This window comes from Vigna umbellata, chromosome 1 (genome assembly GCF_029865625.1).
Source record: "Vigna umbellata cultivar VRB3 chromosome 1, Vumbellata_1.0, whole genome shotgun sequence".
In the NCBI taxonomy this organism is placed as follows: Eukaryota; Viridiplantae; Streptophyta; class Magnoliopsida; order Fabales; family Fabaceae; genus Vigna; species Vigna umbellata.
Genome location: NC_142165.1, coordinates 70,357,547 through 70,381,827, shown reverse-complemented (window position 1 = coordinate 70,381,827; position 24,281 = coordinate 70,357,547). Strand labels below are relative to the sequence as shown.

Genomic DNA, 24,281 nt, shown 5'->3' with positions numbered 1-24,281 from the left:
GCACCACTTCAGGTTTGGATTTAATTTCCTAAAAAGTGCAGAAAATACACTAATCATGTAGAATAAAAGAAATGAGAATCCTAAGGGATTGTAATAACTCTAGATATTATGAGAGTATAGAAATTGAATTATCAAATATCCCCACACTTAACTTTTGCACTCCTAGACAATCAAGATTAGAAAACCTAAGATGCTAAGAATATGCAAACACTGAACAACTGAAAACAAGAACTGTGAGCAAAAACACAGAGAAACAGGACAGAACTAGGCAATCTGAGACTGAACCAAGTAAATTACAGGCACTGTTATAGAACTTTGCTGTTAAAAGACAACACACTTATCACAAAGGATTTCAAAGAAAACATAACTATCCTTAACAAATTGACTGTCATGTAACAAGGTTTAAGTAATAGAAGGAACATATAACAAATTGTTTTGTTAAAAACTGATATGTAAGTCATGAGGTGACACAGCCACCACCACATTTTAAAAACATTCACGGTTGCATATAAATATTTAATCAAGACCATCATCATATGATTAAGTTGTTACATATGTTGAGATTCACCAATCATAAAAACTTACATCAGATTCTAGAATCCAAGAAATATTTCCAATTGGTTGAGAATTAGACTTCGTCAACATTGCTCTCGTGTGAACATTATTTCCAGAATTGTTATTACGATTAACCCGAGTATTTAAAGTTTACCCCCATGCCGTCGTGAGCTAAATTGCTGTAATCATAGGCTTCGCTCTTGTCCAAATTGATGTGCCTGCCCGATAACACTAACGCGAGGTCACATCCCTACTTTTAAATTAGTACAGTGTTAACGAATGCATTTTATAGCACAGAAAGAAAGGCTATCAGAAACATTACTGTGGGCCTGAATTTCAAAGATCAACAATCCAAAATTGGAGATATCCAAAAACGAGTAATATAAATCCAATACAAAGAAAAGAGCTGAATTCCAGGAATCAACTAAAAGAATGGCACAATTTCTAAATTTCACAAAATTGAGTAGAGACTAATTGCTGAATATCCTGGAATGTACAAAAGATGAATCCTGAAAATCTGCTCTAATCCCCGACCCAAGAAAAACACAAAAAGAAACAGAATATATCCTATTGAAAACGACTATATTTAATATGACACATTCTAATTTTACACAATTCCTAGGCTGGCTCTCAAGGTGGAAAACCGAAACTAAGTAATGTACAAGCATCCTACACCAAATTACTTCTGCTGGCCAATCTTGGGCTTGGTTCTCATACTGGCTCGTCTAGCAACATCCCATGCCTTGGGTGGGGCATATACACCAAGCTGTGCGGCAAAAAAGGATTCATACCCAGGTGAATCAAAGGCGAACCCGGTGTGCTTTGATATCTCACGTGGGAGTTGAGATATTGCATAACTCCTTGCCTCAGCTGGTGTGAGCTGGTTCCCTATCTCCAACAACTGCGCCCTACCAGTGTTATCTAGCTCATCTCTATGCATTTCTTGAATAATCTGATAATCATAGGGGGAGAACCATCTTTGAACCCTGAAACAAATGAATAAAAAATGAGCAAGGCTGCAGCAATAAAGTGGTCACCAATTTTTTACATGTCCAGTTTTTCACATCCTCCAAAGCTATATCTCACATACAAAAGACTCTTTCCATTATATTGTAATGCAAAAATACAGATTAGCATGAGAATGGATGTGCCAGCCACTTTTATCCAATGAAACATTATAAAGGATTATCATCTCTTGAAACCCAGACTCCTTTCCTGCATTAGCAACTAGAACTCCAGTGCATGTCTTGACTCTAATATTTATCACTGTTTAAATATCGTAAAGTTCTGCAACTAAACTATAGAATCCCGGACAAAAATGCAAAATTTCTTTAAATCAGAACCTTACCCTTGGTAAACAAAGTCACAGAAAAGTGCAGCAACAGGAACTAGAAGTAGCATGACGTAGAAGTAAAACGTAGTCATTATGACATAAATGACGAAATAAATATTTTCCTGCAGAAAATGAAACAGAACTCAAGTTAACAGAGTTCTTAACGATGGGTCATAAGGAAATTTCCTAAGTGTCTTGACACACACGCCCAGAGTAGAAAAGGAATTCACCTGACGATCATAAGGAGTGCTAATCCCTGAATATATAAAAATAAAAATAAACCAGGCTAATATACTTCCACCAACACTAATATAGTGCCATCTAGTGATGGAATTACAAATCATAAGCAGTCGCAAGTTGACGGTTATTACAACACAAGTGAAGGCCATTGTACTGACATCCCATAATCCAAAGATCTTGCCTGCTGAGTTTTTAGCACTTAAATTTGTTGTACTCACAAAATAGAAGAATATTAGAGATTGGTAAATAGAAAAGAATGCCCATATTGCCACAACTTTCCATTTAAAGAAAACATTTCTTATTCCTTCCATGTATAGTTCAGGATACTTCTTGGATAGAGATGAACTGACATCCTGGCAAAGGCACAAGTAACTAATCAGAACATGCCATCATTAAAGAAAAACTGCAAGCATAAGTGAGGCACAACTGCACAAGACAGCTGTCAAAGAATATTCCACCTTGTCAAATAATCCAACAATGATTACAGGTAGCGCTGTGAAGATAACATTATATAGTGACTGAAACCAATCATCATAGAATCTCTGACCAGAAAATCCAGTTTGAAACGTAAACCAGAACTGAGTAAGAGTGAAAGTGAGATTCTTGTAAAAGAAGTATAAGACAACCTGCAATAGCCGATTTTCAAGTGTTACAACATGAAAAACAAGTATATAGGACAGTATACATTGCAGTTTAGAAAACATAATACCTTGCAAACTCGCAAATAAGACCATCTGCCATGAACAAGAAGCAAGTCAGCAAGGTAACGAAACTGTGCAATGGCAAAATCGCTGGCCATCACAGCTTGCATTCCCTCCAACCCACTTATGCCAACACCAACATGAGCAGCTTGAATCATGCTAACATCATTGGCTCCATCACCAATACTAAGTGTTATTTTGTGAGCACCTTTCTTAACCATACTTGTGACCTGTAAGGAGGTATAGTGAAAAAATAATGGAAAATTTTTCATAAGCTAAACAACTCTCAAATTACACTAGGCAGAGTTACTTTAAGCCCTTCTACCCACTAAGCCAAAAATTAAATAAAAGATTAACTTCCCACACAATATAAACTCTACGAATCAAGATGAATTACAGAAATAAGTAATTAAGTTATTGACACGATATAAGCTTTACCTGTGCTTTTTGTAAAGGAGAAACTCGACAGCAAACAACAGAATGACAATTCAAACTAATGTTGAGCAGCATCACTCTTAAACTTGGATCCAATGCATACATTAGACATTTTCCATCAATTACAAGAGCTAATTTTGGTCCAGATAGGGAGTGAAAATAGTTCTGTGCTTCCTCAAGGCATTTCTTCAGCTCTTTTTTCACTTCTTCTTTGATAAACCGTGCAATCTCCACTTGGTCACCCTAAAAAAAATACAAATAATGTAATTATTACAGTCAGAAACACTAAGAACTGTGAACACAACATGGTAGCAAGAAGGGCCAGTACCCTGTCTTCAACTTCTCTGATTGCATCAGTTTCTGAACTAATCACAAATTGCTTCATCTCATTGTTTATCAAGTTGCATGCTGCAGCACAAGGGTGGAAGCATCATATAATATGAACTCAGACTAACAAAAGCATAACAAGAAGACAAAGAAAAATACTGGTCGACTTCTAAACAGTCTCACCATAGGCTATGTTTATAGCTGTTTCAATCTTGTCCCCTGTAAGAACCCAAATTTTAATACCAGCTCTTTGAAGAGTCTCTATGCAAGCAGGTACACCCTCTTGAAGCTTGTCTTCTATGGCTGTGCTACCAATTAAAATGAGATCATTTTCGATAAGTTCTGCCACCTGTATCATTTCAAGATGCATAAGAGTATAATAATTCACATTACTATCTTTGCAAAATGAAATTCAAACATTCATTACTCAAGTTTTGTGCTACCAATTAATTCTCGTTTCTAGCAATGTAATTATTAGATCGTTTTTGTAGACTTAAATAATCAATAGCTGTTATAAATCATAATTGACTGTCACATTAATTGTTATGTAAAAACTAGTTTTCAAAGACAATCTTTTTCATTGCCTTTTTGTAGATGAAGTACAAAAAGTTTATGTAGACATTTGTAATAGTTAATTTTGTATATAAACTAATCAATTGTCATGGATAAAAGAGAAGAAAGGAAGTTCACTGAAAAATATTCTAGCTTTTCTAATCCAAATTTTCAAAATATGTTGTTTATCATAAAATCCCCTTTTTCTTTGTTAAGATTACAATATAGGACTGCAATTTAAACTATTAAACACCTTTGAATTGCACTAACATTTACTTACTATGAATCGGAATATGATCCTGAAAATAAAACACAGCCAAACATGCTCTATGCAGCTTCAAACAAACTCGTTGCAATAAGGTAGCGAATTGTGGATCTAAGAATAATAAAAATAGCATAATTGTTTTCCTAATCATCATATCAGGATTCAACTCTCATTGCAGCATTTAACTTATCAAGCAATGATAAGCATCAAATTATCATTTATCACTTCAGAAAAATACGGGAATTGAAGATAAGTTGAGATGGAAGAGATGTGTTCCTAAATTTTCAGACAGTTGTGGTTTAGCGTTTTGTAGTTTTTGAACAGAGTGCATGTGGAAAGTGCAACATTTATTGGTAGTTAAAAACTAGCTCAAGAAGTGCCTTGAAGAACCACAGGGCCATTTTCCCTTTACCGAACCAAAATTAGCAACTGATGGGAAATATCAAACGTATTCACTGTCAAAGTTTAAGAGTAATGCTACGGGATTAGTTGTTTCTTTCTAATATTTTTGCTACAACGAAGTTTTGTTGCAAGGACAGGTATTGAACTAAAATCAATAAGAAAAGTGCATTATGCTGCTCAATATAGGAAACAGTAACAAAATTGCTACCCTTTGGGGTTGTTAGAAAGGTATTAAAAATATAGGTAGTAATTAGTTGCATTGGAAAATTGCTATACCTTGTAACTCTAAGTTGTACTTATTTTTGTACTTAGGACTCTAGTTTGGGTGGTGGATCTTTCTTTCCTCTTCCCTCTACTCATTATATTATGATTGTATCAATACAAATGAGAACATATGAGAGGAGTGATTAAGCTCTATCTATATCCTCTCCTTCATTTATCTCAACTTCGTATCAATGAGTTAATCCTACTTTGCTGGTTTCAGTCTTTGGCAAAATACCCGTTGTCTGCCATGGCCATTTTTTCCTGTAACCACCGGATATGGAGAGTATCTCTCCAGGAGACAGTCAACCCTGCCAGCCTCAAAAGTTAAAACTGCTCCACGCACCACCACACACACACTCTTGTTTGCTGCTGCTAGGCAGCTAACATCCACACGTTGCCTTCCTCTCATCGGAGCCTTCCTTTCATCATAGCGATGCCTTGCCTCCTCCATGGGGCTCACCAAACCTCCTCCTCTCAATTTTAACTGCTGGTTATTCATTTCCACTGTAGTTGAAGGTCAAACCTAGGCTTCTCCTTTTGTTTCTTATTGGCTGTTTTCTTCTGTCAATGAAAATGTCTTTTCAACCTATTGTCCCCTTCTCTAGAACTCCTACGATTACATCTGAAAAACTGAATAGGAAACATTATCTCTCTTAATCTGCCTGAAATGAACTTGGTTTGATTTTAAGCTTTGTGCTTTACTGTGGCAATATGTGGAATCCAAATTATTGGGTAATCTTAGATCGTTTAAAACATGCAACCCTTTTTGAAAAAGGACTCGAAATATATTTGCTATCAATAGGCTTGCCTCTCTTAAACATGTCTTTTATATGTGAAGCCCAATTTATTGTTGAAGAATTAAAGATGTTCTTGGAGGCTGTCATTAGAGAAGATCAAGAAGAAGCTGGACAAATTATATATGGTGATTATCCTCTGTGCCATACATCCTGATAGGATATAATATGATAGGTTATAATGGATAAATATGTATTCACATCAACCAATGTCATGTACAACCAGTAACTGGGAGCATAATCCCCCTCCACAGGATCAAGGTTCCTGTCTATACAATTGATATCAAAAACTCTCCCCTCTACCAGACCCCCCTTGCCTTCTTATAAAGGCAACCCACTTCTAACTACCCAACAACAATTAATTCCTAAACTGAACAATTAATTCTTCAACTGTTTTCTCTCTCCTGCACACCTATTACCCATTATAACCTATCATATTATATCCTATCACATCCAGACTTTGAAAATGTTAGAGATCAACTTTTAACATATCATGAAGTCCCATCCATATAAAGCTTGACAATACGACTCCTTCGGCTCAAACACTTCAAAGCAAGAATGTTCAAGAATAAGCAAAATCTTTTGTCATGGTTTCCACACGTCAAAGAGGACACAATGTTAGAGGAGAACGTGATGGTATGGGACATCACATATGGTAAAGGAATTGGTCACATTCAAGAGAATTGTTTCCTTTTGCACAACTTTCCAGATAAGATACCCAATATCTCTAAAGCTGAAATTGTTGAACCCAAATTCTCTAATGAATACTAAGAATATTTGAGGTTGAAATCTAATAATAGCACAATGATATGCAAATCCCAACAACTTGCATCTCACAATCCGTGGAAAGTCAAAGCCCATGGATAATTGATCCAAGAGCTTTTGATCATATTTAGGGTAATACCTCTTTGATCTCATCCCTTTCCCTTCCAAAAAGCTCATTTCATAACTTTAGCCAATGATTCTAAATTTCCTCCCAGGGAGTCGGCTAAGTTCCTATTCTTCTCCCTTAAATCTAAAATTTGTTCTTTTTGTTCTTACTTGTCATTTCAATCTTATTTCTTCGAGTCAATTAACCAAGTCTTAATATTGTTCAGTAACCTTTAATATCAATTACTTTGATATACAAGAACATGGTACCAGGTGACTGATTCGAGAAAGACATGATATTGACTAGGCAAGATCCCCCACTGATAGACTGTTAGGTTCTTTTAGGCAAAGAGCCGTAACAGATAATTCTCCCTTCTCACAACACTCAAACAATAACCAAGAAATTAAATGTATGAGTATTTCATTAATTCTGTAAAGTATGTCAAACAGAATGACAAGTAAGAATCCCAAGGAAGCCTCCCTTCCTCCACTGGAAAATGTCCAGTCTAATTTCCCAAGAGTAAAATATCTCATAAAAAAAACCCCTCTCCACTTATTCTACTACTATTTATACTATCTTGCCCCTCTAACAAACTTCTAACAGACTTTCCCTCTTAACTTCCTTTCCCGCCTTTATTTCTCCTAACATACACTTTTATTCCTCTATCAATACCCCCCTCCATCTCAGCAACCTTGTCCTCAAGGTTGAAATCCGGAAACTGGTGCTTGATGTACCGTTCCTCTTCCCAAGTTGCTCCTTCTACTCCACCCTCCTGCCACTGGATCAGAACTTGGGACACCTTTTCTCCTTGTTGATCTTTGTCTCGCCTCTGCAATACCTTCAAAGGTCTGTATAATGGACCTTGCACCTGTAATTCTTCCGGCAATTCTCCTTCCACCTTATTCTCCCCTACAGCTTTCTTCAATTGTGACACATGAAAGATCGGGTGTATTCTGGCTGTTTCTGGCAGCTGCAATTTAAAAGCCACTGGACCCACTTGTTTTTCAACCAAGAAAGGTCCGTAATAACGAGCAGACAGTTTGGGATGCAACTTGGTTGGCATTGACACTTGTCTATGGGGCCTTATCTTAAGGAAGACCCAATCTCCTTCTTTCACACTAGACTCCTTCCTCTTTCTATTCGCATACTGCACCATCCGTTCTTGCGCTCTAGCCAAATGATGTTGCAATTGCTTGAGAGCTTCATCTCTCGTTTGTAAGTCCTGTGCCACCGCTTCTACCACCGTTTCTCCTGGAATGAATCTGTTTAGTGTAGGTGGGGCTCTGCCATAAACCGTCTCAAAAGGAGTGCATTTTGCTGCTCCTTGATAGCTGGTATTATACCAGTATTCAGCCCATGCTAACACGGTGTTCCATGCCTTCGGTTGTTCTGAACAGAAACACCGTAAATAGGTCTCCAATATCCTATTCAATACCTCAGTTTGGCCATCCGTTTCCGGATGGTAGGCAGTACTCATTCTCAATTTGGTGCCCTGAATTCGAAACAGCTCCTTCCAAAAAATGCTAATGAAGAGAGGATCCCGGTCACTAACAATTGATACGGGTATCCCGTGCAATCGCACCACCTCTCTTACGAAAATTTCTGCAATTACCTTTGCTGTATAAGGATGCTTGATGGGGATAAAGTGCCCATATTTGCTCAACCTGTCCACCACCACCAGTATCGTGTCGAACCCCTGAGATTTTGGCAATTTAACCACAAAATCCATACTTACTTCTTCCCATATTGCCTTGGGGATTGGCAATGGTTGTAGAAGCCCCTGGGGAGATGATGCCATATATTTGTGTTGCTGACAGATCAAACAAGCAGCTACATAATCGGTCACCCTCTTCTTCATACCCCTCCAGTGAAAAGCCTGAGCGAGTCTCCTATATGTTCGATATACCCCTGAATGGCCCCCTATAGTCGAATCATGGAATTCTGCTAAAAGCTTGGGTATCCATTCAGACTTCTCTGAAAGCACGAGCCGTCCTTTAAAATGTAATCTCTCGTTCTCCATGGTGTAAGCGGGATGGGAGTCAGGATCTTGTTTTATCTCTTCCATTATTTTTTTCAGTCCTTCATCATTCTCTACTTCCTCCAAAAGCTCTTGAAAATCAGGCCAATATGGCCTGGATATACCTTGCAGCATCTTATCCCCTTCTCCCCCATCTTCACCTTTTCTAGATAATCCATCGGCCACTCTGTTTGAAGCTCCCGTTCTATAATAGATATCAAACTCATACCCCATGAGTTTTGCTAACCAGTTCTGCTGGTTTTGAGTGGTTATGCGTTGCTCCAACAAATGTTTCAGGCTTTTCTGGTCTGTAAATACACTGAAACGTCTTCCCAGTAAATACGGACGCCAGTGTTGAATGGCTAGCACCAGTGCCATCAACTCCTTCTCATACACCGACTTGCCCAATGAGCCTTCTGACAATGCCTTGCTGTAATAAGCTATGGGCTTCTTGTTTTGTGACAATACCGCTCCTATTCCTTTCCCGGAAGCATCACATTCCACTTGAAACGCCTGTGAAAAATCAGGCAGAGCTAGTACAGGAGCAGTAGTGACTGCCTTCTTCAATGCTTGCATGGCTGCCTCCCCCATTTCCGTCCACTCAAACTTCCCCTTTTTTAAGAGATCTGTGAGAGGTCTCGCGATCTTCCCATAATCTTTTACAAATCTTCTATAGTAACCGGTGAGTCCTAAGAAACCTCTCAGCTCTTTGATACATCTGGGCGCTGGCCAATCAGTCACCGCTGACACCTTCTCACCATCCATCTCAACTCCTTGCTTTGATATCAGATGACCCAAATAGCGAATCTGTCTCTTACCAAATTCGCATTTTTTCTTGTTTGCAAATAGCCTATGTTGCCGCAGCACCTCCATCACTTGTCTGAGGTGATCTTCATGAGCTTCCCACGATTTGCTGTACACAAGGATGTCGTCAAAAAAGACCAACACACTCTTCCTCAAGAAAGGTCTCAACAGTGAATTCATCATATCCTGGAAAGTGGCCGGAGCGTTTGTGAGGCCGAAGGGCATTACGAGGAATTCGTAATGTCCCACATGAGTCCGAAACGCTGTTTTTGGGACATCGTCTTCCTTCATCCGTATTTGATGGTACCCCGATTTAAGGTCCACCTTGGAAAAAAAATCTGCTCCATGAAGTTCATCTAATAATTCTTCAATCACGGGTATGGGGTATTTGTTTGGGATGGTAACTTTGTTTAAAGCTCTGTAATCAATACAGAAACGCCAGCTCCCATCTTTTTTTTTAACTAAAATAACCGGGCTAGAATATGGGCTGTTACTGGGCCTGATAATGCCCAAGCCCATCATCTCCTGTACCTGTTTTTCTATTTCAGCTTTCATCAGATGAGGGTATCTATACGGTCTTACGTTTACAGGTTCGGTGCCTTCTTTAAGGGTTATCTGGTGATCAACCCGCCTGACAGGAGGAAGTCCCTGCACTTCCTCGAACACTACCTCGAATTCCTGCAAAATTTCCTCTAAATTTTGTTTTTGCATGATGGTTAAGTCTTCTTCCCTTAGCTGTCCCTCTGCTGTTTCAGCTTTATACATACTCCATACCACCGCCACTGTCTCTATCTCAGCTTCCTTTTGCAACATTTCAGGGGTAATTAATTTTTTCATTAATGTGCTGTCCCCCCTTAACACCACCTCAGCATCTGCTGACCCATACTTCAATGTCATCTTCTTCCAATCCACCCTTATCTCTCCCAATTTTGCTAACCACGCCACTCCCAACACTACATCCACTCCACCTAAATCAAATATGTAGAAATCCTCTCGCACTTCCGCTCCCTCCAACGCCACCGACAGCCCTTTGCAACACCCTTGTGTCTCCTTTCTCTGGCCATCTCCCAAACATACCCGATAGGGTGGCGTCTCCTCTTTCTCTAACCTCAGTTCGTCGACCAAGTGAGCTGAGATAAAATTATGACTCGCCCCGCTGTCGATTAATACGATGATCCTCCGCTCTCGAACCCATCCAGCCATCTTCATGGTGTTGGATTGCGTCACCCCCCCGGCTGAATAGACCGACAGCTCCATGCAACACTGTTCTGCTTCTTCCATCGTCTCCGCATCTTCCTCGTCGTCATCGGCTCCCATAATCATCACCTTAAAACTCCTCTCTGCGCAGCGATGCCCGGGACTATACGGTCCGCCACAGTGAAAGCAACGGCCCTCCTCCCTCCTTTTGAGATATTCCGAATATGGCAGTGTTCGCACTCCGCGATTCGACCCGCCACCACCGGACGTACTTTCGACTTTCGAACCGGCGGTTCTGGTCGTTGCCTCTTTCTTCTGACCCATACCTCCATTGCTGCTTGTGCGTCCCTCCGATGGCCCCCGATAGATCTCCGTGCTAGCCACTGTTCCCCCACTGACAGCGTATTTTCCCCACGTTGGTCCTCCTTTACTCCCCGCGCCTCCTTTGATCACCCTCGATATCAGCCCCGATTGTTCTACGTCTCGTGCCCTCTCCATTGCGGTTAATAAATCGCGAGGGTCGTATGGTCGGACAAGATCCCTTAATTCCTCTTGGAGTCCCGCAAAGAAATACCCCAGCAACTGTTCCTCCGTCACGCCATCCGCTTGAGCCACCAGGATTTCGAACTCCCGAACATATTCCGCCACCGATTCTCGTTGTCTCACTGCCGCTAATTTTTCGAAGATCGTTCCCCGGTGTCTACCTCCAAATCTCCTGACCATCGCCTCCGTTAACGTCGCCCAGGTATGTTTCTTAACTTTCTTCCGCCAAAAACGAAACCAGTAGTTCGCTTCTCCCTCCATGCAAATGTACACCAGTTTCATCTTCTCCTTTTCAGTTACACTCTGTATTTCAAAAAACTTCTCTGCTCTCGCAATCCATCCCGTCGGATCGATCCCTTCGAAAGTGGGTAATTCCACTCTCTTCATCCAACTCTTCTGTACATCCGCCCTTTCTTCCTCCGATTCATCCTCCGATTCGTCCTCCTCCGTCTCTCGACTTCCATTAACCGAATGACTGCCCTCCGAACTCCTTCCCTGGTTCCTTCTTCTCTCATGTTTCCCCAATCGTCTTCCACGGTCGCGATTCCCGTCTCGAGCCCTTCCTCTCATCTCCTCTCGAATCTCTTCCAACATGGCTTCCATGGACTCGAACTTTCCTTCCCACCTTTCCTCCAGTGCATTCATCTTGTTCTCCATCGCGCAACTCCTCCGATCTGGATCCGGCAGGTCGGACCAAATCTGTTAGGTTCTTTTAGGCAAAGAGCCGTAACAGATAATTCTCCCTTCTCACAACACTCAAACAATAACCAAGAAATTAAATGTATGAGTATTTCATTAATTCTGTAAAGTATGTCAAACAGAATGACAAGTAAGAATCCCAAGGAAGCCTCCCTTCCTCCACTGGAAAATGTCCAGTCTAATTTCCCAAGAGTAAAATATCTCATAAAAAAAACCCCTCTCCACTTATTCTACTACTATTTATACTATCTTGCCCCTCTAACAAACTTCTAACAGACTTTCCCTCTTAACTTCCTTTCCCGCCTTTATTTCTCCTAACATACACTTTTATTCCTCTATCATAGACACTACTACAAAATATTATGTGTTTCTTGGAAGAAATATTGTTTCTTGGAAAGTAAGAAACACAAACGTGGTTTTTTAATCAACCAGTGAAGCTGAATATATGGCAATGACTTCTCTTACTAGTGAACTTGTATGGGTGAACCAATTCCTACATGACCTTAACTTCAAAAAAATTCAACAAACGAAGATGTGTTGTGATAATCAAGTTGTTCTCTGCATTGCTACCAATCTAATATTCCATAAGTGGACTAAACACAGAAATAAACAGTCATTTTATTCGAGAAAAGTTTTGTCCAAGGAAATTTTTACCAAGTTTCTTGAATCCAATGATCAACTTGCACATGTTAACAAAGTCCTTAAGGGGACATCAAGTTGAATTTATTTGTTCCAAACTTGTTCCATACAATTTGTGTACTCGAGCATGAGGGGAGTATTAGAATAGGTAGTATTACATATAGGTAGTAAGTAGTTGTATAAGAAAATTGCTATATGTTGTACCTGAGTCATACCTATCTCTGTACCTAGGACTGTTTTGCTTTTGATGTTTTCTCTCCCTATACTTACTGCATTAGAATTCTATCAATATAAGTATGAGAACATATGAGAGGAGTGATGAAGCTCCCTCAAATATAGTCTCTTCTATTTATCTCAACTGAGATAATCTAATCTAAAAAAGTATAAATTGCTTGATGCTAAATATTCACATAAAAGCTGCCAATGATAGTAGGATAAACTGAACCTCATCCAATTTCTTTTCACGATCATTTAGAGAAGACTTGGCCTGGATAAACTTCTCATTCCAGCTTTCATAAACATCAGGATGTAATTCTTTGTAGGCTAAGCATAATGTGCGAAGTCCGGCAGATCCAAATTGTTCCAAATGCTCCCTGGTGACTTTCTTGATACTATTACTAATATTAGCCAGTCTCTCATAGATTACAGTATCAGCACCCTGCGAAGAGCAAGATGCATGGAAGATGTCATTTTACCCAAATCCAAACAAAATTGTTCTACTGTGGGGAAGCAGACTAGCTTCTATTACCTTACAGTATAGGACAAGCCTTCCATCAGGATAACGGCATACAACAGACTGACGCTTCCTTGTACTATTAATGGAAAAAAGATTACAAGTATGCTCAGAAGATGTTAAAACTTAATACCTGAAGTTAAAATTGTACCCATAGGGATGATAGTTACCTATTAAACTCAAGCACGTTTAAAATCTCATAAGACACGTCTTGAATTTTGCCCATTTTCTCAACATGAGATTCACGAACATATATCATTGTAGGTGTGCGTCTAACAAAAAATCAAAGTATTCACATCAACTCAAACTGAAATAATCTTAAATTTAGCACTTCCAATAAAAAAAATCAGTAACAGAAGCTACAAAAGAATGACATATTTGGCTTTGTTAAGGATTCATGCATTCCTATTGCCACTTTGTCTCTAATGATAGTAGAAAAATTGCCACTTTGTCTTATTATAGTATGAGATAGAAATATCCACACTTGTCTTTAATGATAGTAGAAATTTTATTATTTTAAAAAAATTGAGGCTTACAGAGATGAAAGAAGCTAAGATGTACTCTAATAAAAGAACAAATCTAACAGAAAAATGCAAAATATCATGGAGTGTTAATTTCATTTCTTCAATAACAAGCCTATTCAGATTCATTCCATGCATAATTGTTGATAACACTACAAATTGAATCATTATGTTTGTTTCGCAGAAAAATAACTAAACAAGAAGGTATAACACTGACAAAATTTGAGTCCCACAATGCAGTATTGGTCAAACTAACTACATTTCCTAGATATATAGTACAAATATTCAACAGAAAACCTGTTCTACACAAGAACTTCTCTTTTATATTCCAAATTAAGTATCAATTAATAGCACGCATGCCCTCTACCCACTCTGAATTATATGTTATCCAATATGCCTACTACCAATTAATAGCAGTACACAAGAAACTCAGATGTACAAAAAAGTTCAACAGTACTCTGAATTATATGTTATCCTATATTCCTACTATGTATCAATACATAGTAGCACGCCTGCGCTCTACCTACTCCGAATTATATGTTCTCATATATCCACTACCAATAATTAATAGCATATGAGTACCATGCAAAGTCCAACTATGGAGTTTTCCTTTCACATACAACCCAACCTGTGCTATTAGAGTATATAATTGCCTAATTCCTGTGAATTACACCTTTTAATATCTTCTAGATTGATCTATTAGCATAACTTACTGAATAAAGTTCACCTAGCTGTTGAACTATCTACAAGTAGCTTGCTCTCGACTATTGCATTGAGTTTTTACATTTTAAGATCAGTACACATTCTGTCCTCCTAATATGCTCCGAGCTTACGATCTTAAACTTACAAACAACACATTGAGAAAGTTAGATTATATGATATATCATATAAAGGACGTTCAGTAAACTTAACCAAAAGAACACCTCGCATTCTATGAAATTCTTTATTACTTTTTCCAACCATTTTCCCCAACTAAAGAGAAGCAGATTCAGGTCTTCAAACTGTCTCTTGGTGCTCAATGTACTCACTCTGTAACAAGTCTTCTTATATAGCTTCTTAAGCAAACGACCATAATATATAAAGATTTTTTCACTGAGAGCAGGCATCAACATTCATGCGCTGTTCCCATCAAATTACGTTTGCTACACACTTACATATGCATACAATCCTCGTTTTGTTTGTAACCAAGCATTAATGAGCAATTAATGATGCCACATATTTCTCAACATCAAGCCAACCAGCATGAGTCCAAAGGCTCATTTGCAGCTTTATCTGCTTTTCTCTCTCTGATTCTGCTCCTATTGGGTCAGTTAACAATAAGTAAAAGGACTCTACAATTTTGAAAGCCAATCATTTACAATAGTATCAATAAAATCTTATTGCCAACAATGTCTCATCTGAAGTATAAAAGTACAAGAATTTGAAGCCTCATTGCTGACATTACTGGACAACTGCAACTCAAAAACATCATGCAGATCTAGTCATAGGGGAGTTTCTTCTGAAAAGCTGGACAGAAGATCTTCATCCTAATGATGGGGGGGTACCACCAAAGAGGTTGTAGTTCAATTGACACAATTCTAATTCTTTAAAAGTTGGCCCTAGTTAACGTTGAAGGTTCAATACTTCACCTTGTTCCAGTCCAGCCCCTAGACAGATGGCTGGATGCTTGTGCAGATAAATAGAACATGATCAAGAAGTTTGAACATCGAACCTGTAGAAAAAGAAACCAAAGTGTTTTGCAGCAATAACCAAAGCAGCCTCATCAGGTGATGCAGCTTGATATCTGATCTTTTCAGGGGATTCATCACCCTCTGGCAGCACAGTATGGCATATAGCAAGGCATCTGAAGAATTCCTACAAAGCAATAAATAAGGTAATATTACTTTGCCTTACATAACATACAAAACCATGTATGCTATGACCATAATGTAAAGAAAGCAACTCGAGCACCTAACTGATAAACAACATTTAGAAAAAGAGAAACAAGGATAAACAATCTGAATATACTTCTCTTCCAAATTGAAGAATCTACACTACACCAACTGTACATGAAAGTTAGGTTCATTAATTAAGATCTGATTATTACCTAGGAAGCATGGCCACGATGCAGGATATTTATACATCAATATGATATATCATAATACAAAGTTTTAACAAGTATAGGTCACAGCACAGCTATAGTAGAACACATAAAATTGGAATACATACATTTCGAAGAAGTAACAGACTTCTAGCAATCCAAAAGCATCACCAAGATGTTGCACGAAACTCATGAGAGATGGTTAGGGTTAAGATTTCTTATATAGCTTCTAAATACTACTTTCCAGGACACATTTCAAGCATAAAATTTAATATCAACATAATACAAGCTAAGATTTAAGCCAACTAACATGCATTATAAATGAAATATGTTAAAAAGAATATATATATATATATATATATATATATATATATATATATATATATATATATATATATATTATAAACTTTTTAGTTAGCAAGAATCAAACTTTTTGTTGAAAATAGAAATTTTAGAAGATAAGAACTTCTTCAATGCTTATTTTTCCATGTTGTCTTAAATGTTCTCTTATAAACTATATGGCATCACCTACCTTTGTAATAATCTGGAATATATAAATAAATCCATTTTGCTTGGTGGAATAACCACTCAAGCTTATATAGAAAATAGTTGTTTCTTTATATAAAGCAAACACCCAGAATTGAATTGAGAGAATGAACATATACTGTGCATCAGCAGAGTCATGTTTACCTTGCAAACGTCAGGATTAGGCTCATTCCTCCAAGCTCCCCTCATAAGCCTATCATCATCAAAATTAAAACCTCTCTCTTGCACTGCTTTGGAAGAAATATTTTCCTGTGGAGAAAATACTATATAGCTGCAATCCCTTCTTATAGACAAATTAGTTTTAAACAATGCATAAATATTTTACCTCAATCTTCATTCCATTGCGCTCTGCTAATCCTCTCTCAATTTCAGTCACACCATTGCCATAGACCTCTCCTCCAATCGAACACTTGAAGAACTCCATTAAATTTCTTGTTAGAGTTCCAGTTTTATCAGAGAAAATGTATTCCACCTACTCATCAGAAAATAAAAGTTAGAGTTAAAATTTCTTGTTTCTTCTACTTAGATTTTTTTCATTCCCATTTTGAACATAGTTTGTATATTGTTTCACTTCCTTTCTAATCTATTAGTTATAAGTTCATTCAAGGAAAAGTGAGGACCCAACTTACCTGCCCAAGTTCTTCATTCAAATTTGAAGTTCTGGCTAATGCAGGTGTATTTGTTTCAGCATGGTACATGGACAAGTCTTTGTTGATAAATTGAGTTGATTGAATAAATTTTATCATCTGGTACAATAACAAAAATAAATTATATTTTCTATTTAGAAACAAAACATTGGCATTTATAGGGAATAAAGGAGTGAGACACAAACCTCTATGGACACATAAAGTGAAATGGGAATGATTGTTGAGTATAGTGTTATTAGGGTAAACATTGTCAGAATAAAAACCTGACAGCACAAAAATAGAATTAACAACAATAATTTAACAGAGAAATAAAGAAAAAAGGAGGATGGATATTTATCTTAATGGAGAAAGTTAACAGTACCAAGAATCTATTTCTGGGGTTGAACTGTGCCGAGCCCTCTTCTGATGAATCAAGATGTAAGTAAAAATATTTTTTATTTACGAAGATAGCACTGCAGTTTAAACAAATATAATAATGTCATTTAGAAATAAACTTTTACACAATAAGGGATACCTGTTACTTTTATTTTTCCATCATACTGTAGCGATTTAATTAAAAAAGACATAAAAAAAAGTCCTAAATTTCCCACACTAGAACAAATTTTTTATTAATGATTATTTGCTTTTATAGAACTATCTCAGAATTTACATTATTTTAATAAAACTTTATACACATAATCTAAAGCTTGTGTGACACGTAGTGCCAATCAGAACCCTAGTATTGATATTGATAACAATAATAAATACACTAAATCTAATGCTAGTTTCAATAAAATCAATCCCATTTTCATATAACAGTGTACTTGAACATTAAAGCCCAGTAAAAGTTAGCAAGAGACTACAAGGGGTCCAGCAATTGTTTAACTCACCTGCCTATGGCTCCAATGAAACACATCATGAAGAGAGTTGCAAATAAAGTTAGTATGAGCTTGTCAAGCTTTCTCTCCAATGTACTTCTTTTGGAAGGAACATTCATTGTATTCATCATCACCTGCAATGTTTTTCAAACATCACTAAAACACAATCCATGAACAGTCACAGTAGGAAAATCAAAGCCAAACACAAGACGAACTTAATTTATACTTTCAAAAATGAATGGAAAAGAAAATGAAATAAACCCACACGTCAAGGTTATATATTACATTCTTAAAGTATGTTTGGTTTGTTTTTGTTTTCATTTTCATTTTCATTTACTGTGGATTGTTATTTTCCAAAAATAAATAAATAAATTCATAGTCATTAAAATAAAACTTATGTTCAGTTATTTTCTTCTTTTTCCATATCTCTAGACCCCAAGGATAATTGTTTGGAATTATATCAGTTAAATATGCAAGATACTAATGAATAATTATAATTATGAATACATAACAACAGCAAAAACAGTACCATTTTGTCTCTAGCAACATCTTAACAATCAATTCATTACAAGCATATTAAACGTCTTTATAAAAAAAGCAAGACCAAGGGCCGTGATATTGAGAGTATTATCAGTTTATCATTAGGCATCATTTTATACAGCCAACCTTTGTTTCATGTCCAGTAAATATAACAACCCCAACAATATACTCTGTATTCCTGAGACTGCAACCCTGAAAAGTCAAGATGCTCCAAGTCAATTTAAGTTTTACAAACTAAGTAAACAAAATATCAGCACATGGTACAGAGCATATAGTTGTTTTAGACTAGTTATATTCAGTTTCTGTAATGTAATTCTGTTGTAAGACTGTTATAATTATCACAGCAGGCATCTGTTAGGATCTAAAGCTTCTGCCTTATAAATTTACAAATGTAAGCAGAAGCTTCCACTGTACAATAGACTCTTATCAGAAGTACAAAATATTTTTTCAACTTCCCTTCTATCTGTCAAAATCCAAATACCAATACAACAAAAAGAGAACTCTAGTTCATGAATAAACACAGTTCGGCAGATAAAAACAGATGGGGAGGGGCAACAAACCCGCAATAAAATTTGATTTGGACTGAGAGGCAATGTTTGCTTTTGGGTTATAAGATTTCCAGTAAAGGTATACAATGAATTGTTTGGTTGTTCACATTGAATTTCACCTGCAAATAGTTTGAAAACTTGTAAGAATTTGAAACAAATAAGAGATCAAATTTAGCATATTGATTGGAATTGACATTCATAAACCTGGTAATAAATAAGTCTTGCACAGACTTCAGAATAATATTCCCTAAAAATATGAAATTAAAGACAAACGTTTCAAAGAGCCATAAAATGTTCTATGAAGAACAATTTATTAAGAGTTTTTATTTAAAAAATAATAATTCCACCAGTTGAGGAACAGTTAACCACATGAAATACATCAATTTAACAGATTATTTTAATAAAACTCTATACCCTGAACATAAGTTTAGAGTTTGTTGAGAGAACACCAAAATTATGTTATTTCAATAATCAATTATAATAACAATCAGATTCTGTTTGGACAAGTTTGCTGAAAAGTGATTCTAACATAATTTTGTATGAGTCAACAAATAGTATCAGCTTTTACACAAGAAAAAGTGTGTACGAATCGGAAATGGGAGAAATCTAAACGAAAATAACATAAGCAACAAAAATTCATATTCATAAACACAGCATGATTTTCAGGAAAAAATAAAATAAAAACGTGTTTACTAAATTCCATCTGATTTCCAAACATCCAGCTTACTTTTCATAAAAAACCATCTTATTGAAGGAAAAAAAGAAAGCTTTCCCAAGAATGCTGCTTTCTTAGGATGTATTTGGGACAGCTGTACAAATTAGATTATTTCAATAATCAAGTATATGTACGGTCAATTATAATCAACGTCTGATTTTCTGTTGGGTATGTTTGCTAAACATAGTTTTTAAGATAAGACAGCTGAAACATAATTTTCTTTTTACTAAAACAGCTGAAATGTTACATGCTCTTGGTATCTTCCTACTTCTCCTGTTGAGATCCCCAAATTGAACACTTCCATTTATTTGGAGCATGAGATATGACATGATTAATTACTAAATTATACAATACTTTTACTCAGCCTGAATGATCAACGGATCTAACGCTGGAGAATAAAGAATGTTATCTGAATAAACAGCCCGAGAACTATATCATAAATTTATAGCAACTTTCAGGGACGTGGAAACACAAGAAAATTGGAGAAAAAAAACAGATATCCACAGTAAGGGCATTTTCAAGTAACTGCAATATATATTTAAGATGCTAATAATACACAACTTCATCCATAAACAGAAAATAAAGCCAATTGAAAACATCATTTACATTTCTGTAGTCATCTAACTTATTAAATAAGGAATCACATCTTAAGAAACAAACACATGTAACTGGTTCATGAAAACAAAATACAATGGAATGAGTAAATGTTAATCATTATTATCATTACGCAGATAAATGAACCAAAATTATGATAATGCACAAAACTTATTATATTCTAAAGCTTAAAATTAAAAAAAAAAAAATTGCTGAGATGTTGTCATCATGTTTCCTAGAACTTAAACAACCAAGTGCAGTAATGTAAAATAACTCTTAAGCAAATTAAATAAACGTTAGAAGAACTGTATAAAACTATAATATGTAGATAAAACAATGAAAAAAATGAAACCTTTAAACTCAGATGCCTTCTCTGGAGTCACATAATCCCAAGTCTTTTCCAATGCTTTCCTAATCTTCAAATTGGTTTCCCCATCCAAGTTAGCAGTCTGCCACTCAAACCCAATGTTAATTAAAGTCAAACACTGTTTAAAGAGCTTTGAGAAAACACTCCTACCAGATTGAAAAATATAAACAATAAACCTCAATGTAGCAGACACCATCTGCGTTGGTGCTTGCCAAGAAAAGCAGATCTGCAGGAAAGAATCCATCCTGTTTAACCTGCAACAGAACATAACTCATAGTAAGTGTTAGAGACCCATTGCTAGACTTCAACCTTGAGGACCCGTTGCTAGACTTCAACCTTGACGACAAGGGCATATAGTCAATGTACTTATTTATATTAATCTCATAGTCAATGTTAGAGACCCATTGCTACATACATATATCAATGTACTTATTTCTATTAATCTCAGTTTTTACCTCAATAAGGTATCGAGAGCTTACTGATCTGTTTTTACTTCAATACGTACTAGTTCAAAATATAGACATGTCAAAATAAACTAGAACAGAAATGCATAGCACACTCACCTTCACAATGTCTCCAACCTGCAACTTCTTCCAGGATATAGACTGCCACTTTTGATCTTGCAAAACGTCTATACCATTGTTATTTATGGACATGTCATTTTGAAAACGCTTCTGTTATACAAAATATAAAAGATGGAAAAAGAAATTAGGAAGTAGAATACACAAATCTATAAGCATAATCTAATATGTGAGAAAATCTGAAGAATTTCCAACTAAGGATTCCAACAAGAGAAATAGAAATAAAGATAAAACGAGGAGTTAACAAAATATGTATAGTAATTCACGAACTTGTAAGCACATACTGATAAAATGCTTATTTCTACATTCTGCAAAAAGAAATATATATATATATATATATATATATATATATATATATATATATTCAACATTTTTCTATAGCCTCCCCTGCCAGAATTTTCCATAAAATTTCTGTCTGAAAGGCTAAATGGTAACCACCTAAACCTAAACAGCCTAAGTAAAGTGTGTTAAAAAAGCAATGTATTAATGACAGCAAAAAAAATACTCGTACCCAATCTTCAAAAGCTTCCTTGATAAGAGAGACAAGAAGCACCAGAGACAGAGGAAGCACATTTGTTATTGGAGACACCGGACTACAACATCAGAAAATTCATAGTGAGACTTGCCATTACTTCTTTTCAATGATATATAAAATTAGACGAAAAATATATATGAAAAGCATTCGGCATGAATGAAGTACATACTACTGACAATAATCTTCAAAATACTAGCAGGGGGAGGGGCTTAAAATTATTCTCAGTTCTTTCAAAAATACATTTTGCTTCGCAGTTGAAGAGCAAAGGAGTCCAGTAAAAAGTGGAGACCAAAACAGGGATAACACCATTATGTTTTTACAGATTAATACAAAGCAAAAAGTAATGATATAATGCAAAATCTAAGAAAAACACAATAAATGATATCATACCAATTTGATTATAAGTTCATTGTAATACTGAGAGTAATTAACCAATTAATGAATTCATATAAAAATTGTTAGGCTTAGAGTGGGACTGCACTAATAGAATGCCAGGTTATCAAGTCAGTCAAGCTAAACCTAGTAGGTTGGTTCCCTTTGAAGGTTTGCTTCTTCAAAGTGGCTATAAACTGTAACTTTGTTGTCTATGTTTGATATTACTGTTCCCATTGAATTCCAGATTTTCTTTCTCACCCCAAATACCATTGATTTCTATCTTCTATTGTTTGTTTTGTTATGATGTATGAATAAAGTAACAAATAGATATAGCATAGCAACCATAATGACATCCATAGAACAATAATATTGAATGGGAAAATTACATCCCAGCAAAATAAATATAATTCCTTTGTTTGAAATTTCAAACATAAAATATCTCTTCGAGAGAGCATTTCAATAATCCCAACTTAATTTACTTTATCAATCAAAATACTCAAGCAAAGCAGAGAATATTCCATTAATGAGAAAAAACAGAAACTAAAGCACCAAAATTGTAGCCGTTTCTAGCTTAATTTTCCCCAAGCTCAAATTTCAGTGTCATAGTCTCACAAGTATTCTTCATAACTTTATAATAGCCACGAATCGGACCCTTATTCATTATTCATGTGTGTTAGAATAAATAATCTTTAATAGGATTTACTTTTAGGTGTTGTGTACTTTCTGCTGGAGCTAGTACCTAGAAGTATCTTTTAGAATTATCTTCTATTTCCTCTCATTCATTATATCTGATGTATCCCAAGCTAGTAATACATTAAATATCCTTCCAACAACTTTCATTATTGCTTTTAATATCCAACTAACAACACTCCCCCTCATGCTAGTGAATGGATATCTATCATTTTCAACTTGCATGTGAGATCATGAAATTGCTTAGTGGGAAGACCTTTTGTAAATAGATCTGCTAACTGAAGTCCAGATGTGATGTAGGATGTAGTGATAAGGTCATTATCCAGTTCCTCTATAATAAAGTGTCGATCTATCTCTATGTGTTTGGTCCTATCATGCTGAACTGGATTATGAGCAATGCTAATAGCTAACTTTTTATCACAACAAAGGATCATTGGTTCTTCACATGCCACTTTAAGATTATTTAGAATAATTCTCATCCATAACAATTCACACACCCATTCAGACTCTGCACTAGACCTTGCAAAAACATTTTGTTTCTTACTTCTCCATTTCACCAAATTTCCACCCAAGAACATGCATAATCTGCATCAATATACACTTCCATTTTTAATATTTCATCTCTCTTAAACAATAATCCCCTTCCTAGACTTGTCTTCAAATATGGAAGGATTTTGTTTACCGTTAGTAAATGTCTCTCCCTTGGATCATGGATGAACAGACTAACAACACTCACAATATAGGCTATGTCTAGTCTAGTGTGAACTAAGTAAACGAGCTTCCCAACAAGTCTTTGATATTGGCCTTTATTTACAGTAGAATTGCCTTCATCGCTTCCTATTCTATGGTTTTCAACTATATAAACTCCAGTGGTCAATATAGGCTATGTCTAGTCTAGTGTGAACTAAGTAAACGAGCTTCCCAACAAGTCTTTGATATTGGCCTTTATTTACAGTAGAATTGCCTTCATCGCTTCCTATTCTATGGTTTTCAACTATATAAACTCCAGTGGTCTTGCAATCAATCATACTTGTTTCTTTACGAAGATCAATAACATACTTTTTATGGGAGATAAAGCTGCCATTTGTCGAGTAACCTACTTCTATCCCAAGGAAGTACTTCAATTTTCCTAGATACTTCATTTCAAATTGGGTGGTAAGCTTTTCTTTCAAGACTTGTATCTCATGTTCATCATCTCCTGCAACAATCATATGATTAACAAACACCAAGAGTAGTGTAAGTTTACCTTTTGGGGAATTCTTGATGATGAATAAGGGATGGTCACCTTGACTCTACCAATACCCCATGGAGATC

The 24,281-nt window shown here is 36.2% G+C and overlaps 1 protein-coding gene across 3 annotated transcripts in view; it reads right to left on the bottom strand.

The window, feature by feature from the left end:
• Positions 1-889: 889 nt before the first annotated feature.
• ALA3 (aminophospholipid ATPase 3) overlaps positions 890-24,281 on the bottom strand; it is a 39,742-nt gene continuing 16,350 nt past the window's right edge. For all 3 annotated transcript variants that reach the window (XM_088104128.1, XM_047302855.2, XM_088104126.1), the window contains 24 exons: positions 21,879-21,960; positions 21,350-21,460; positions 20,963-21,040; positions 20,772-20,868; positions 19,123-19,229; positions 18,689-18,754; positions 18,035-18,156; positions 17,527-17,617; positions 17,351-17,428; positions 17,148-17,264; positions 16,844-16,990; positions 16,663-16,767; positions 15,604-15,746; positions 13,542-13,643; positions 13,387-13,450; positions 13,084-13,296; positions 3,775-3,940; positions 3,593-3,672; positions 3,268-3,507; positions 2,838-3,059; positions 2,587-2,754; positions 2,119-2,481; positions 1,904-2,010; positions 890-1,541 (listed from right to left, as the gene is read on the bottom strand). In XM_088104128.1, coding sequence (XP_087960254.1) covers positions 1,235-1,541; positions 1,904-2,010; positions 2,119-2,481; positions 2,587-2,754; positions 2,838-3,059; positions 3,268-3,507; positions 3,593-3,672; positions 3,775-3,940; positions 13,084-13,296; positions 13,387-13,450; positions 13,542-13,643; positions 15,604-15,746; positions 16,663-16,767; positions 16,844-16,990; positions 17,148-17,264; positions 17,351-17,428; positions 17,527-17,617; positions 18,035-18,156; positions 18,689-18,754; positions 19,123-19,229; positions 20,772-20,868; positions 20,963-21,040; positions 21,350-21,460; positions 21,879-21,960 — 3,376 coding nt within the window. In that variant the 3' untranslated portion in view covers positions 890-1,234. The remainder of the gene's footprint in view (positions 1,542-1,903; positions 2,011-2,118; positions 2,482-2,586; positions 2,755-2,837; positions 3,060-3,267; positions 3,508-3,592; positions 3,673-3,774; positions 3,941-13,083; positions 13,297-13,386; positions 13,451-13,541; positions 13,644-15,603; positions 15,747-16,662; positions 16,768-16,843; positions 16,991-17,147; positions 17,265-17,350; positions 17,429-17,526; positions 17,618-18,034; positions 18,157-18,688; positions 18,755-19,122; positions 19,230-20,771; positions 20,869-20,962; positions 21,041-21,349; positions 21,461-21,878; positions 21,961-24,281) is intronic.